General features: G+C 48.1%; 1 protein-coding gene across 4 annotated transcripts in view; it reads right to left on the bottom strand.

Annotated features, from left to right (window-relative positions):
• The window catches only part of LOC140403633 (progestin and adipoQ receptor family member 3-like), a 65,330-nt gene that overhangs the window by 12,450 nt on the left and 35,516 nt on the right, over nucleotides 1-17,364 (bottom strand). For all 4 annotated transcript variants that reach the window (XM_072491776.1, XM_072491774.1, XM_072491775.1 and 1 more), the window contains one exon: nucleotides 10,436-10,526. In XM_072491776.1, the coding sequence (XP_072347877.1) occupies nucleotides 10,436-10,526 (91 nt within the window). The remainder of the gene's footprint in view (nucleotides 1-10,435; nucleotides 10,527-17,364) is intronic.

The raw sequence follows: 17,364 nt of genomic DNA, 5'->3' as shown, positions 1-17,364 counted from the left end.
GAAATGTTACTCTATTCGACACTATTTCTCAACTGATCATGTTTGTCCTTGTCGTCTGTTGTGATATCTAAACAGCTGGTGGATAGAGAAAGCATTGGTCATGTTTCAACTGAGCACTGTTTGTGTGACACGGTGCAAGTCCTCCTCGTGAGGTTAACTTTCCATTGTTGTTGACTTCGCAGCTGGCTGCACGCAGCCCAGGGACCCCGCACTGTTGCGGGAGCCTAGCACAGGTGCCACATCTGGAATTTGCTCCCCACCGCCCTGCCCCAGTGCCAAGAGTGTCAAAGCAATCATTCCACCCCAGTGCTCCCTGACCTGTCAAGAGGATAGTTGGCTCATTACACGCAATGCATTAACAGTAAGAAGATGGTGGAGGCGGCGGTTAGTGCAGAAAGGCCGATTGGATATAATGTCTAAACATTGCCCTCTGTTGGACCAGCGTTCCGTTGTAAATGGAATAATATTTCAAATTAAATGAAGCTATTATTAGGATTTTTTAATAAACTAGATTTTACATTAATTACACTAATTACACATTGCTCCTTTACTTTAAATTGGGAAAATCCCTGATGGAAATGTCGGTGCTTTAGAATTGGTTTGAAATTTCAGTGTAAATTTCCTGTGTGCTTGATCTGTGGTTTGTGCCTCGGTGTCTGATCACATACAGCTGGCAAAACAAAACCTTTCCCTCCTCTATCACGCTGCATAATTTAGTGCGATGCAAAGGCTGAGGGAGCAAAGCCAGTTAAAGTACAATTTGGGGATCTCCTCCCCGAGGAGGCCCACTCTGATGCTGTGCAGCAATCCACTCACTCGTCCAGATAGGTGGCTGAATGTTGGCCAAGTCTAGAATTAAAATCTATAACCCCTGCACCAATCACCAGACTGACAGGACTATGGAGCACAGAAAGAGATGTTTTGGGCTCAGTGCCTGTACCAACTTTTCTGTAATCTCATTTTCTTTCTCTACCTGGGCGGCATAGTGGTTAGCACTGCTGCCTCGCAGTGCGAGGGACCCGGGTTCAATTCCAGCCTTGGGTGACTGTCTGTGTGGAGTTTGCACGTTCTCCCCGCGTCTGCGTGGGTTTCCTCCAGGTGCTCCGGTTAGGTGGATTGGCCATGCTAAATTGCCCCTCAGTGTGCAACGGTGAGGTGGGGTTACAGGAATAGGGCGGAGGATTGGGCCTAAGTGGGGTGCTCTTTCGGAGGGTGGGTGCAGACTCGATGGGCCGAATGGCTTCCTTCCTCACCGTAGGGGTTCAATGATTCTTCTGCTTCAAATATATAACCGCTTTCCGCCTCTGCATCAATAACTCCCTCCAACACCTCTCTGCAGAACATTCTGCTCAACTCTCTCCTCATTCCTATTGATGACCTAATTACTGATTCCCAAAGCGTTGTTGAGAAAAAGAGACATGCAGTCGAAGCTTTTTGTCTTACACTCATCAGGGCAGATTTGCAAGTATACCGAATAGTAAAGGAAATAGCAACTTATACTGTATGAGGAGATCTGATTAGTAGAGGCGTGGCCATTGAGAATGTACCAGAGAACAGTTAACTGCCAAGCTTTTGTTTCAATTCAAACAACGCAGGATGATTGATTGGTCAAGACATTGCCATCTTAGCAGTTAACTCTTCCCTGGTCCATTCTCCATGGCCATGCCTCGACCAGAGCACACTTGCCAACCAACCCAAACTCTCTTCTCATGCAATACAAATTGTTGTTCCCTTTGACGTTTGGCATTCTTGCAAATCTATCCCGATAAGAGAAAGACAAAAAACTTTGACAGCATGATTTATTTCAGCAACACTCATGTTCCGTACCCCCAAGCAACGACTCCCAAAGTACAAGAAAAGCTTTCATTATTTAACATGTCAAAAGTGCTTACTTAATTTTTTTTAAAGCACTTATTTAATCTCTCTAATCTTTATTCTACCCATGTCCATCATGTGTCTTTCACAGGCCATCTCACTGTTCGCCAAACACTTTACTATTGTATTGCTGACCAAATTCAATATTGTCCTCCTCTTTCCCCAAGTTTAATGAACACTAAAATGAATTCACTACATATTGTGCCTGAGCCTTGCTGGCTAAAGCAAACTGGAGGAACAACACCTCAGCTTCCGATTCAGCACGTTACAACCTCCTGAACTCAACACTGAGTTCAACAACTTTAGACTGCGATCTATCTCCCACGCCTTGAACCCTTTTGTGTTAGAACAAAGAACAAAGAAAATTACAGCACAGGAACAGGCCCTTCGACCCTCCCAGCCTGCGCCGATCCAGATCCTTTATCTAAACCTGTCACCTATTTTCCAAGGATCTACTTCCCTCAGTTCCCCGCCCGTTCATATATCTGTCTAGGTGCATCTTAAATGATGCTATTGTGCCCGCCTCTACCACCTCCGCTGGCAAAGCGTTCCAGGCACCCACCACCCTCTACGTAAAAAACTTTCCACGCACATCTCCCTCAAACTTTCCCCCTCTCACCTTGAAATCGTGACCCCTTGTAATTGACACCCCCACTCTTGGAAAAAGCTTGTTGCTATCCACCCTGTCCATACCTCTCATAATTTTGTAGACCTCAATCAGGTCCCCCCTCAACCTCCGTCTTTCCAACGAAAACAATCCTAATCTACTCAACCTTTCTTCATACCTAGCACCCTCCATACCAGGCAACATCCTGGTGAACCTCCTCTGCACCCTCTCTAAAGCATCCACATCCTTCTGGTAATGTGGCGACCAGAACTGTACGCAGTATTCCAAATGTGGCCTAACCAAAGTCCTATACAACTGTAACATGTTCTGCCGACTCTTGTACTCAATACCCGTCCGATGAAGGCAAGCATGTTGTATGCCTTCTTGACCACTCTATCAACCTGCGTTGCCACCTTCAGGGTACAATGGACCTGAACTCCCAGATCTCTCTGTACGTCAATTTTCCCCAGGACTCTTCCATTGACCATATAGTCCACTCTTGAATTAGATCTTCCAAAATGCATCACCTCGCATTTGCCTGGATTGAACTCCATCTGCCATTTCTCTGCCCAACTCTCCAATCTATTTATGTTTTGCTGTATTCTCTGACAGTCCTCCTCGCTACCTGCAACTCCACCAATCTTAGTCTCATCTGCAAACTTGCTAAATAGACCACCTATACCTTCATCCAGATCATTTATGTATATCACAAACAACAGTGGTCCGAGCACGGATCCCTGTGGAACACCACTAGTCACCTTTCTCCATTTTGACACACTCCCTTCCACCACTACTCTGTCTCCTGTTGCCCAGCCAGTTCTTTATCCATCTAGCTAGTACACCCTGAACCCCATACGACTTCACTTTTTCCATCAACCCGCCATGGGAAACTTTATCAAACGCCTTACTGAAGTCCATGTATGACATCTACAGCCCTTCCCTCATCAATTAACGTTGTCACTTCCTCAAAGAATTCTATTAGGTTTGTAAGACATGACCTTCCCTGCACAAAACCATGCTGCCTATCACTGATAAGTCTATTTTCTTCCAAATGTGAATAGATCCTATCCCTCAGTATCTTCTCCAACAGTTTGCCTACCACTGACGCCAAGCTCACAGGTCTATAATTACCTGGATTATCCCTGCTACCTTTCTTAAACAAAGGGACAATATTAGCAATTCTCCAGTCTTCCGGGACCTCACACGTGCTCAAGGATGCTGCAAAGATATCTGTTAAGGCCCCAGCTATTTCGTCCCTTGCTTCCCTCAGTAACCTGGGATAGATCCCATCTGGACCTGGGGACTTGTCCACCTTAATGCCTTTTAGAATACCCAAAACTGCCCCTTCCTTATGCCGACTTTACCTAGAGTATTTAAACATCCATCCTTAGCCTCAACATCCGTCATGTCCCTCTCCTTGGTGAATACCGATGCAAAGTACTCATTAAGAATCTCACCCATTTCCTCTGACTCCACGCATAAATTCCCTCTTTTGTCTTTGAGTGGGCCAATCCTTTCTCTAGTTACCCTCTTGCTCCTTATATACAAATAAAGGCTTTGGCATTTTCCTTAACCCTGTTAGCCAAAGATATTTCATGACCTCTTTTAGCCCTCTTTATTGCGCGTTTGAGATTTGTCCTACTTTCCCGATATTCCTCCAAAGCTTCATCAGATTTAAGTCGCCTAGATCTTATATATGCTTCCTTTTTCATCTTAGCTAGTCTCACAATTCCACCCGTCATCCATGGTTCCCTAATCTTGCCATTTCTATCCCTCATCTTCACAGGGACATGTCTGTCCTGCACTCTAATCAACCTTTCCTTAAAAGACTCCCACATATCAAATGTAGATTTACCCTTAAAGAGTTGCTCCCAATCCACATTCCCTAGCTCCTGCCGAATTTTGTTATACTTGGCCTTTCCCCAATTTAGCACTCTTCCTTTTGGACATTCTCGTCTTTGTCCATGAGTATTCTAAAACTTATGGAATTGTGATCACTATTCCCAAAGTAATCACCGACTGAAACTTCAACCACCTGGCCGGGATCATTCCCCAATACCAGGTCCAGTATGGCCCCTTCCCGAGTTGGACTATTTACATACTGCTCTAACAAACTCTCCTGGATGCTCCTTACAAATTCTGCTCCATCTACGCCTCCAACATTACATGAGTCCCATTCAATGTTGGGGAAGTTAAAATCTCCCATCACGACCACCCTATTGCTCCTACGTTTTTCCATAATCTGACTACATATTTGTACCTCTACTTCATGCTCGCATTTGGGAGGCCTGTGGTAAAATCCCAACCATGTTACTGCACCCTTCCTATTTCTTAGCTGTACCCATATTGCCTCAGTGCTCGAATCCTCCCTTGTGCCCTCCTTAATCACAGCTGTGATATCATCTCTGACCAGTAATGCAACTCCTCCATCCCTTTTACCTCCCTCTCTATCCCTCCTGAAGCATCTATACCCTGGGATATTTAGTTGCCAGTCTTGCCCTTCCCTCAACCAAGTCTCCGTAATATCAATAACATCATATTCCCAGGTACTAATCCAAGCCCTACGTTCATCTGCCTTACCTGCTACACTTCTCGCATTAAAACAAATGCACCTCAGACTACCTGTCCCTTTGCGTTCATCATTCTTCCCTGTCTACTCTTCCCCTTAGTCACATTGAGTTTATTATCTAGTACCTTACTGGCTTTAGTTTCTGCCTCTTTACTGACCTCTAACTTCCGAATCTGGTTCCCATCCCCCTGCCACATTAGTTTAAAACCTCCCCAACAGTGTTAGCAAAAGCACCTCCTAGGACATTGGTTCCAGTCCTGCCCAGGTGTAGACCATCCAATTTGTAATGGTCCCACCACCCCCAGAACCGGTTCCAATGTCCCAAAAATCTGAACCCCTCCCTCCTGCACCATCTCTCAAGCCCCGTATTCATTCTGACTATTCTTGAATTTCTACTCTGACTGTCTCGTGGCACTGGTAGCAATCCTGAGATTACTACCTTTGAGGTCAGCACGGTAGCATAGTGGTTAGCGCAATTGCTTCACAGCTCCAGGGTCCCAGGTTCGATTCCCGACTGGGTTACTGTCTGTGCGGAGTCTGCACGTTCTCCCCGTGTCTGCGTGGGTTTCCTCCGGGTGCTCCGGTTTCCTCCCACAGTCCAAAGATGTGCGGGTTAGATGGATTGGCCATGCTAAATTGCCCTTAGTGTCCAAAAAGGTTAAGTGGGGGTTGCAGGGATAGGGTAGATACGTGGGTTTGAATGGGTTGATCTTTGTAAGGGCCGGTGCAGACTCGATGGGCCGAATGGCCTCCTTCTGCACTGTAAATTCTATGAGATTCTATGAGGTCCTACTTTTTAACTTATCTCCTAACTCCCTAAATTCTGATTGTAGGACCTCATCCCGTTTTTTACCTATATCGTTGGTGCCTACATGCACCACGACAACTGGCTTTTCACCCTCCCCCTTCAGTATGTCCTGCAGCCGATCTGAGACACCCCTGACCCGTGCACCAGGGAGGCAACATCCCATTCGGGAGTCTCGTTTTCGTTTTATTTGTTTGTCCCAATGTGATACATCCCTCCCCCACAGGCCACCTGTCACTTGATCTTTAATTTTGCTTTCACTGAGCACTGGATTTTGTTTTCTATTAACACATTCTGCTATCTTACCTTTACGCTACTATCAGCACCTTCTTTAGTCCTTCACGCAACATCAACACTCTCTTTGTCTTGTGTCCATAACATCTTTGTCAATCTCTCCTTAGTACCCACTACCCACCTATCCTTAACCTTCTATTCTGCCCCACATCCTCCACCGCCCTCTTTCCCACTATATAATGCGTCACACCGCGCCCGCTCCCACTATATAATGCAACACATTTCTACCCCTCGTCAATTCTGATGAGGCAGACAGCATCAAAACATTAACTCAAATTTTCATCACACATGCTGAAATACCTGCTGGGTTTATCCAGCATTTTCTGTTTTTATTTCAGATTTCCAACATCTGCAGTATTTTGCTTTTGCAATAGTCTTAAACGTTTACTCTGTGAAGCAACCGGCCTTAAAAAAAAGTACAGTAAAAGCCCAATCCCTGTCCCCAATAAAGAGAGACAAGGCCAGAGTGGGTACACGGGGAGGGAAAGGGCGCGGGAGACAGAGAGAATTGATGAGAGAGAAGGCACGTGGGAGAGGGAGAGGGCGAGAGAGAGAGTGTGCGGATGAGAGAGAGGGAGGGTGTGCGGCAGTAAGGGGGAAGAGAGGGGTCAGGGTGAGGGGAGAGAGAGCGGGGGCGGGTGAGAGAGAGCAAGGGCGGGGAGGGTGAGAGGGAGAGAGCAAGGACATGCTGAGAAATGAGAGGGGGGGGTGCAGGAGGAGAGGGTGTGAGTGTCAATGGAGGTGTAGGAATGACGGTACGGGGGCAAGGGAGCAGGGGAGTATGAGAAGGGTAGCGAGAAAGTGGGAGACGAGAGTGAGTGAGCGAGATTGCGGAAGAGAAAACTAATCTGCATTTATGTAGGACCTATTATTTCAGTTGGATGTCCGAAAATGCATTATGGCCAATGAAATGCTTCTGAACTGTTGTCTGGATGTAAGGTAGGAAATTTGGCAGATAAATGAGACACAAGTTCACACCAATCGGAAAGGTATTCTGCAGCTTTCCCCGAACAGGGGAATCATTTGACGGCACTGTGTGTTTCTTACTAACTATGTAGAATCTTTAAAAAGTTCAAACTCTCCTACAATCGGCTCAATCTCAGATTCTCACCCGCCGGCAGTGAGGACTCTGGTGATAACTTCATTAGTCAGAGTAATGCGACAGTTGTTTTTTTTTTTGGTGAGCCCTACATAGGTCACTTCGCTCCCTAAAGGCACAGGAAGCCTACAGCGTGATGGCAAAATCCCACCTAACACAGCACTGCGGAACACTCCAACCTCTGCTGCTGGCAGAGCCAGACCCTGGGATACGGGCAGCTTACAACGGGAGAGCAATTGCAGCAATTAAGACTGTCTTGAAGAATGGTGGAGCCGAGCTGGATTAATCTCTTTGGTGTACACGGGACATCTCGGAACCTAATCATGAATTGGATAGGAATGACTCGAAGAAATGGCCGCTCATGAAATAAACCATTATAATAATAATAATAGTCGCTTATTGTCACCAGTAGGCTTCAATGAAGTTACTGTGAAAAGCCCCTAGTTGCCACTTCCCGGCGCCTGTTCGGGGAGGCCGGTACGGGAATGATGGTACATTATAGTGCAGAGGAAGAAGGGATTCTATACCGAGGATTTCTCCACAAGTTTGCATGGATCTGTTATTAGAATCTAATAAACACAGTAGGAGATCAGTAAACCCAAAGAAAATCTGGGGTTGATGGGTTATAAATGCTTCGAATTTAAAGGATACCCCAATACTATTGCCATAAATAGATAGCTTCATTAAAAGGTATCCTTTACTTCTTGGAAAAAACAAGTTAGATCTTCACAAAGGTCCATCAGTTCAAGTCTTCTACACAGAGGGAACCCTGCAATCTCACCAATAATAAATGTCCCAGTGTGGCTCCATTGCAGGCAATGAGTGTCGCCATTGTGGATCAGCCAAATAAACCATATGAACAATAACTTGCATTTGTGAAGCACCTTTAGCAGAATAAAATATCTCACAGTGTTTCTCAGGAGTGTCAAACATAATGTGACATCGAGTCACATTGGACAGGTCATCAAAAGCTTAGCCCACGTGCAAGGTCTTAAAGGAAGGAAAAAAGGAAAGAGAGAAGAGGGGAGAGAGAAGAAGAGAGAGAGAGAAGCGAGAGAGAAGAGAGAGAGAGAAGAGAGAGAAGTAAGAGAGAGAAGAGAGAGGGAGAAGAGAGAGAGAAGAGAGAGGGAGAAGTGAGAGGGAGAAGAGAGGGAGAAGTGAGAGGGAGAGGGGAGAGAGAAGAAGAGAGAGAGAGAAGCGAGAGAGAGAAGAGAGAGAGAAGAGAGAGGGAGAAGAGAGAGAGAAGTGAGGGGGAGAAGTGAGAGGGAGAGGGGAGAGAGAAGAAGAGAGAGAGAGAAGCGAGAGAGAAGAGAGAGGGAGAAGAGAGAGAGAAGTGAGAGGGTGAAGTGAGAGGGAGAAGAGAGGGAGAAGTGAGAGGGAGAGGAGAGAGGGAGAAGTGAGAGAGAGAAGTGAGAGGGAGAAGTGAGAGGGGGAAGAGAGAGAGAAGTGAGAGGGAGAAGTGAGAGGGAGAAGAGAGAGAGAGAAGAGAGAGAGAGAAGAGAGAGGGAGAAGAGAGAGGGAGAAGAGAGAGGGAGAAGAGAGAGAGAAGTGAGGGGGAGAAGTGAGAGGGAGAGGGGAGAGAGAAGAAGAGAGAGAGAGAAGCGAGAGAGAAGAGAGAGAGAAAAGAGAGAGGGAGAAGAGAGAGAGAAGTGAGAGGGAGAGAGAGGGAGAAGCGAGAGCGAGAAGTGAGAGGGAGAAGTGAGAGGGGGAAGAGAGAGAGAAGTGAGAGGGAGAAGTGAGAGGGAGAAGAGAGGGTGAAGTGAGAGGGAGAGGAGAGAGGGAGAAGCGAGAGAGAGAAGTGAGAGGGAGAAGTGAGAGGGGGAAGAGAGGGAGAAGTGAGAGGGAGAGGGGAGAGAGAAGAAGAGAGAGAGAGAAGCGAGAGAGAGAAGAGAGAGAGAAGAGAGAGGGAGAAGAGAGAGAGAAGTGAGGGGGAGAAGTGAGAGGGAGAGGGGAGAGAGAAGAAGAGAGAGAGAGAAGCGAGAGAGAAGAGAGAGGGAGAAGAGAGAGAGAAGTGAGAGGGTGAAGTGAGAGGGAGAAGAGAGGGAGAAGTGAGAGGGAGAGGAGAGAGGGAGAAGTGAGAGAGAGAAGTGAGAGGGAGAAGTGAGAGGGGGAAGAGAGAGAGAAGTGAGAGGGAGAAGTGAGAGGGAGAAGAGAGAGAGAGAAGAGAGAGAGAGAAGAGAGAGGGAGAAGAGAGAGGGAGAAGAGAGAGGGAGAAGAGAGAGAGAAGTGAGGGGGAGAAGTGAGAGGGAGAGGGGAGAGAGAAGAAGAGAGAGAGAGAAGCGAGAGAGAAGAGAGAGAGAAAAGAGAGAGGGAGAAGAGAGAGAGAAGTGAGAGGGAGAGAGAGGGAGAAGCGAGAGCGAGAAGTGAGAGGGAGAAGTGAGAGGGGGAAGAGAGAGAGAAGTGAGAGGGAGAAGTGAGAGGGAGAAGAGAGGGTGAAGTGAGAGGGAGAGGAGAGAGGGAGAAGCGAGAGAGAGAAGTGAGAGGGAGAAGTGAGAGGGGGAAGAGAGAGAGAAGTGAGAGGGAGAAGGGAGAGGAGAGAGGGAGAAGCGAGAGAGATAAGAGAGAGAGAAGTGAGAGGGAGAAGCGAGAGGGAGAGGAGAGAGAGGAGAGAGGAAGAAGCGAGAGAGAGAAGAGAGAGAGAAGTGAGAGGGAGAAGTGAGAGGGAGAGGAGAGAGGGAGAGGTGAGAGGGAGAAGCGAGAAAGAGAGGAGAGAGAGAAGAGAGAGAGAAGTGAGAGGGAGAAGAAAGAGAGAGAAGAGAGAGAGTGAAGAGCGAGAGAGAAGTTAGAGGGAGGAGAGAGAGAGAAGTGAGAGAGAGAGAAGTGAGAGGGAGAAGAAAGAGAGAGAAGGAGAGAGAGAGAGAGAGTCATCCTGGTAACACAGCCGATAACCAACGTGACATGGGGAGGTCGATTCTCATCATCAGGACGCTTAGGCGTGCCAGACAATGATCTCAAACGCAAATTCCCGATAGGCACACCCAGTGTTCAAATCTCAATGCCAGAAGATAGAAGCTCACCCCCTGTACCTGAGACACCACCCGTGAAACATTATGTTAATTTGGCCTTAATTATTTTTCATTCTCATGTTGGTTGCAGGACAGAGGTTTACCGTGAATATGACACGCAACATAATCTGTGTACAAAAACAGTACAAAAATACCAAGAGAGAGAGAGAGACTGACGTACCTGGAAAGTATCTCTCGGGTACTTTACTATAATAAAATAAAAATGCCAAACTTGCTAGTAGATACATCACACCCACTCTGGGTGCAAACACCTGAGAGAAAAGGAAATAGAAGTTTCAGAGAATGCGGTATGGTTCAGGACAAAGATACAAGTTCAACAATATATCACGTTTAAAGATCATGATTATGTTTTAACCCAAAGTGTGGTTGAGTGCTGCCTCATTTCTGGTGTTAATTCTGTGTAGTACTAATCTCACAAGTGACTAATGAGTGACATTGGTGATATGGAACACCAGCTCACTAACCATGTTCCTAGTGACAGAAAGATTCAGACATACAGAATGCTATCTGGAAGCAATGATTTCACACTGTGAGGCATGGGTGACCTGAGGCACACACTCCAAATTGCTTTTTTTTTAAAATTCATTCATGGGGTGTGGGCATCGCTGGCTCGGCCCAGCATGCGTTGCCCATCCCTAATTGCCCTCGAGAAGGTGGGGGTGAGCCACCTTCTTGATCGGCTGCCGTCCATGTGTTGTGTTCTCTATTCTGCTTTACCTGGATGGCTTGAATGCGTAGTGTTGAATAAAGAACACAACGCTTTGTTCACGAACAAAACTATAAATTTATTACACTACCAACTAAGACTTGTTCACATTCCTAAAGTAGAAGGTTTCTATATTAAACTATGCTATCTCTAACGACAGAACTCTCAAGTACAATTGCTCCTTACTTCACCATCTTCTACCTACCTTCTAACTCCCAGAATCCTCAGTCACACGATATATATATATATGAGACTGTTCTGTGGTTCGCTCTAGTGGCAAGAAGCATTTTCATTAACTTGTTACCCCTTTACATCCCAAACAATGGCCAGGATTCTCCCCTACCCGGTGGGCCGGGGGAATCCCGGCGGGATGGAGTGGCGGGAACCACTCCGCCGTCGGGCCGCCCCAAAGGTGCGGATTTCTCCGTACCTTTAGGGGCCAAGCCCTCGCCTGGAGGGGCTAGGCCCGCGCCGGAGTTGTTGGCGCGCCGCCGGCCGGCAGGAAAGGCCTTTGGCGCCACGCCAGCCGGGGCCGAAGGGACTGCGCCGGGCGGCGGAAGTCCGTGCAGGAGCGTCAGCTGATGTCATTCCCGCGCATGCACGGGGGGGGGGGTCACTTCCGCATCGGCCATCGCGGAGGCTGCGGCCGAGGCGGAAGAAAAAAAGTGCCCCCACGGCACAGGCCCGTCCGTGGATCGGTGGGCCCCGATCGCGGGCCAGGCCACCGTGGGAGCACCCCCCGGAGCCAGATCGCCCCGCGCCCACCCCCCCCAGGACCCCGGAGCCCGCCCGCACCGCTAGTCCTGCCGGTAAGGTAGGTGGTTTGATTCACGCCGGCGGGACTGGCATGACAGCAGCGGGACTTTGGCCCATCGCGGGCCGGAGAATCGTCGGAGGGGGTGGGGCTCACCAACCGGGGGGTCGGAGAATCCCACCCCTGATACATATCATTACAGTAGGTACTCCCACTGTGCTGTTAGGGAGGGAGTTCCAGGATTTTGACCCAGCGACAGTGAAGGAACGATATATTTCCAAGTCAGGATGGTGAGTGGCTTGGAGGGGAACTCCAGGTGGCGGTGTTCCCAACTATATGCTGTCCTCGTCCTTCTAGATGACAACAGTCGTGGGTTGGGAAGGTGCTGTCTAAGCTGCCTTGGTGAGTTCCTGCAGTGCACCTCGTATCTGGTATATATGGCTGCCCGTGCGTCGGTGACTAGCCAATGTAGCAGGTGAACTGCAAAATGCAAGCCTTTGTTATTGGAAACTAAAAATGTTTTAAGATGCAAGACCCTGTAACTAATTGTTGCATCAATAAATCTTGGAAGAATACAAATGATCAAGCATTGATTTGAAAGACAATTAGGATAACAACACACCCAAGATGGATTAATTTTGTGATGGATCAACCTAGATTGTAAATTATTGGTCATTTGGTTCAAGGGCTAGTAATCCCTGTTACAATCTCGGACCAGACCCCAAACTGTGCTAAGATACCGGACAGACACAGCAATATTTTTTTTAAAGATTTGTAAGACTGTGAGGAAAGGATACTTCACTCCAGGAATAATTCCACACATGAGTAGGGATATGGTATATTAAAACAAATGTTATTATTAACACGGTCTTAAAACTACCCTAACATCACAGAAATATAGCTTACAATTACCAGTTAAACAATGCTTAACAATAAAATGAGATCTTTTATCTCCTAACTGCTATCTTTTAATCTCCACTCAAGCAAACCCCATCTCAGGTCAAAATCCATTTTTAAATACAGTCATACGTCCATAAGATCTCTAGGAGCAGAATTTTCTTTTCTTTCTTTTTTAAAAATAAATTTAGCGTAGCCAATTATTTTTCTTTTCCAATTAAGGGGCAAATTAGGGTGGCCAATCCACCTAACCAGCACATCTCTGGGTTGGGGGGGTGAAACCCATGCGGACATGGGGGGAATATGCAAACACAGACAGTGACCCAGGGCTGGGATTCGAACACGGGTCCTCAGCGCCGCAGTCCCAGTGCTAAACACATGCCGCCCTTTATGGGAGCAGAATTAGGTCATTCGGCCCATCGTGTCTGCTCCGCCATTCTATTCTGGCTATCCGCCAGAGCATCTCCTCCCTAGAACACATGACCGAGGAGCGGAAGTCGGCACTTTAGCCTCCCGAGCCAAAACACCTTCAATGTGATCACAGCTGATCCCATCGTGATCTCAACTCCACCGTCCCGTCCATTCTCCATAACCCTTCAACCCATTACCAATTAAAAATTTAAACAATACGGCTTTAGTTCCCCCCTTAGTTTAACAATTACGCACAGGTTTTAGGATTAACATGGATCACAAGGTACATCTTAATCTACAATGGTCCCTTTTTTTTTTTAAATACATTTTTTTATTCTCCCCCTTTTTCACATTTTCTCCCACATTTACATCCATCAACAATAAACAATAATCAGCAAGATATGTCAGTCCGCATAATAACAACGCTCCCATCCACCCACCAACCCCCAAACCTCAACCCACATGTTTACATAAACAAATGACAAAAAGGAATCAGGGATTACCCGTAGTCACCCTTAATCTACACAGCCCCCCCCCTCCCCCCCCACCCCCCCCAACTAATGTTCGATGTTATCCAGTTCTTGAAAGTGCATAATAAATAGTGCCCATGACTTGTAGAACCCCTCCGAGCTTCTCCTCAGTTCGAACTTAACCTTCTCAAGGGTCAAGTATTCCAACAGGTCCCCCCGCCACGCCAGGGCACTGGGTGGAGAGGCTGCTCTCCATCCCAGCAGGATCCGGCTTCGGGCAATCAACGAGACGAAGGCTATGATATCTGCCTCCGCTCCCGTTTCCAACCCTGGCTGGTCCGACATCCCGAATACGGCTTCCGGGAACCCGGGTCCAGTTTCACACGCACCACCTTGGAAATTACCCTAAACACCTCCTTCCAGTACTCCCCTAGCTTTGGACAGGACCAAAACATATGAACGTGATTCGCGGGCCCCCCCCCCCCCCCCCCCCGCAACGCTCACACACATCCTCTACTCCTTCAAAAAATCGGCTCATCCTTGCCCTCGTGAGGTGCGCCCTATATACCACCTTCAGCTGTATCAGCCCCAACCTCGCACATGAGGTGGAGACATTCACTCTCCGGAGCACCTCACACCAGACCCCCTCCTCGCTAACCTCTCCCAGCTCTTCCTCCCTCTTTGCTTTGATCCCTTCCAGTGGTGCCTTATCCTCTTCCAGAATAGCTCTGTACACCGCTGACACTGCCCCCTTCTCCAGTCCCCTTGTCGTCAACACCTCCTCCAGCAATGTGGAGGCCGGTTCCTCTGGGAAGCTCTGTATCTCCTTCCTGGCAAAATCCTGAACCTGCATGTACCTAAACCTTCTCCCTGCTCTAGCCCATACTTCACTTCCAGCTCCTTCAATCCTGCAAACCGACCCCGAAGAAACAAATCTTTTAGCGTCTTAATCCCCTTCTCTTCCCATTTCCGAAAACTTCCGTCCCACCTCCCTGGCTCAAATCTGTGGTTCTCCCGAATCGGCATTTCCCTTGACCCTAAACCCAACCTGAAGTGTTGGCGAAACTGCCTCCAGATTTTCAATGAAGCTATTATTACCGGACTCCCTGAATATTTCCCCGGAGCTATCGGGAGCGGCGCTGTTGCTAGTGCCTTCAGCCCCGACCCCCTGCACAAACTCTCCTCCATTCTGACCCACTGAGAATCAACCCCTCTGACCCAGCTCCACACTTTCTCCACATTCGCCGCCCAGTAGTAGTACAACAGATTCGGGAGACCCAAACCCCGTACCTGCCTTCCCCTCTGTAGCAGCACCTTTCTCACTCTGGCCACCTTCCCTCCCCATATGAATGAGGTAATCCTTCCCTCAATCTCCCTGAAAAAAGTCTTTGGCTGGAAAATCGGTAGGCATTGAAAAATAAACAGGAATTGCGGCAACACATCCATTTTAACCGCCTGTACCCAACCCTCCAGTGACAGAGGAAGGCCGTCTCACCTTGCCAGATCGGCTTTCACTCTCCCCACCAAATTAATGATGTTGTACCTGCAAAGCCTCCCCCACTCCCGGGCAACCTGCACCCCCAGATACCTAAAATGAGTCCCTGCTCTACGGAATGGCAGCCCCCCACCCCTGACCCCACCCTCGGCCGAGACACCACAAAGTACTCACTCTTGTCCAGGTTCAACTTGTACCCCGAGAAAGACCCAAATACTCGCAGTAGCTCCAATATTCCTCCTATCGATGCACTCGGTTCAGACACATACAGCAGCAAGTCGTCGGCATATAAGGACACCCTATGCTCTATCCCCCCCCCCACACTATTCCTTTCCATGCTCCCGAACTTCTCAATGCGATGGCCAACGGCTCAATCGCAAGTGCAAACAGCAGGGGGGTCATAGGACATCCCTGTCTCGTCCCACGGTGGAGAGAAAAGTATCTCGAACTGATATTATTTGTGCAGGCACTCGCCTTCGGCTCCTTATATAATAGCTTTACCCAGTTCACAAACCTTGGTCCAATCCCAAACCGCTCCAGCACTGCCATCAGGTACCCCCATTCTACCCGATCAAACGCCTTCTCGGCGTCCAATGCCACAACTACCTCCGTTTCCTTTCTTTCCGCCGGTGCCATAACTTTCAAAACCCTCCTAATGTTCGAAAACCGCTGCCTCCCTTTCACGAACCCCGTCTGATCCTCCCCTATCACCTTCGGAAGGCACTCCTCCAGCCTACCCGCCAGTACCTTCGCCAACACTTTTACGTCCACATTCAGAAGTGATATGGGCCGATACGACCCACACTCCGTCGGATCCTTATCTTTTTTAGTAACAGGGAAATCGATGCCTGCCCCAAGGTTTGCGGCAACACCCCCTTCCCTATCGTCTCCTCAAACATCCCCACCATCAGGGGTGCCAACCTATCCTTAATTTTTTAAATAATATTCCACCGGAAACCCATCCGGCCCTGCCACCTTCCCCGGCTGCATCCTCCCAATCGCATCCTTTATCTCCTGCTCCACTATTGCTCCATCTAATGTAGCCCTGTCCCCCTCCCCTAGCCTCGGGTACTCCAACCCATCTAGAAATTCCTGCATCTCACGGTCTCCCCCGAGTGGCTCTGACTTGTACAACCTCTCAAAACACAAAGTCCCTTTTAAGCACACAAGATGACTGTGGGCAAATACACTCTCCACTCTGAACCCCAAGCGAATGTTTGTGGATTTCGCCTCAGAATCCCCCCAGACGATTCTTACACCATGAGCCACCTTGTCTTACTGAAATCCGGCTTCCACACTAGTGATTTCAAATTGTACTTTCAAAAGTTACTTATAAATTTGTACAATCCCCATAGTGCATACGGAGGCCATACGGCTGATTGAGTCTGCATCCACCTTCCGAAAGAGCACGCTACCTTGGCCCACTCTCCCACCTTATCCCCATAACCCTGCATATTGATCGTGGCCAATCCACCTAACCTGCACATCTTTGGACTGTGGGAGGATACCGGAGCACCCGGAGGAAACCCACAAGGGGCGACCTGATAGAGGTATACAAAATTATGAGGGGCATAGACAGAGTGGATAGTCAGAGGCTTTTCCCCAGGGTAGAGGGGTCAATTACTAGGGGGCATAGGTTTAAGGTGAGAGGGGCAAGGTTTAGAGCAGATGTACGAGGCAAGTTTTTTACGCAGAGGGTAGTGGGTGCCTGGAACTCGCTACCGGAGGAGGTAGTGGAAGCAGGGACGATAGGGACATTTAAGGGGCATCTTGACAAATATATGAATAGGATGGGAATAGAAGGATACGGCCCCAGGAAGTGTAGAAGATTGTAGTTTAGTCGGGCAGTATGGTCGGCACGGGCTTGGAGGGCCGAAGGGCCTGTTCCTGTGCTGTACATTTCTTTGTTCTTTGTTCTTTGTTCACACAGACACGTGGGTGAAAACTCTAGATTAGAGTTGTAAAACTCCACACAGTTGCGCGAGGACTGAGCCGAACCCGAGTCCCTGGCGCTGTGAGGCAGCAGTGCTAACCACTGTGCCACCATCTTCTTTTCTGCAGTGCCACAGAAAATCTTCTTTTAAATTATGCTTTCCCTCTGCTGCTTCTATTAAGGTTTCTCTTTCAGGTTTTACACCTCTCCCTTCAGGGCTCCTTTGTCTTGAAGGCTTTTACACAAATCCGAAGGTCCAGACAACAATTTCCACAATTATTTCAACGAATTGTCCCAAACTGGAATAACTCCTCACAAACCTTGGCACGATTGCAGATATCTTTCTGGCCTCTCACAATCCAATGCCTTTTTAACTCTGTAACTTTACTGAACAGTAACTTGTTCTGTTTCCCAGTTTCCTCT

The sequence above is a fragment of the Scyliorhinus torazame genome, chromosome 28, assembly GCF_047496885.1.
Source record: "Scyliorhinus torazame isolate Kashiwa2021f chromosome 28, sScyTor2.1, whole genome shotgun sequence".
NCBI classification, from domain to species: domain Eukaryota; kingdom Metazoa; phylum Chordata; class Chondrichthyes; order Carcharhiniformes; family Scyliorhinidae; genus Scyliorhinus; species Scyliorhinus torazame.
Note: the sequence above shows the minus strand (reverse complement) of the source record. Positions and strands in the feature narration are given on the sequence as shown.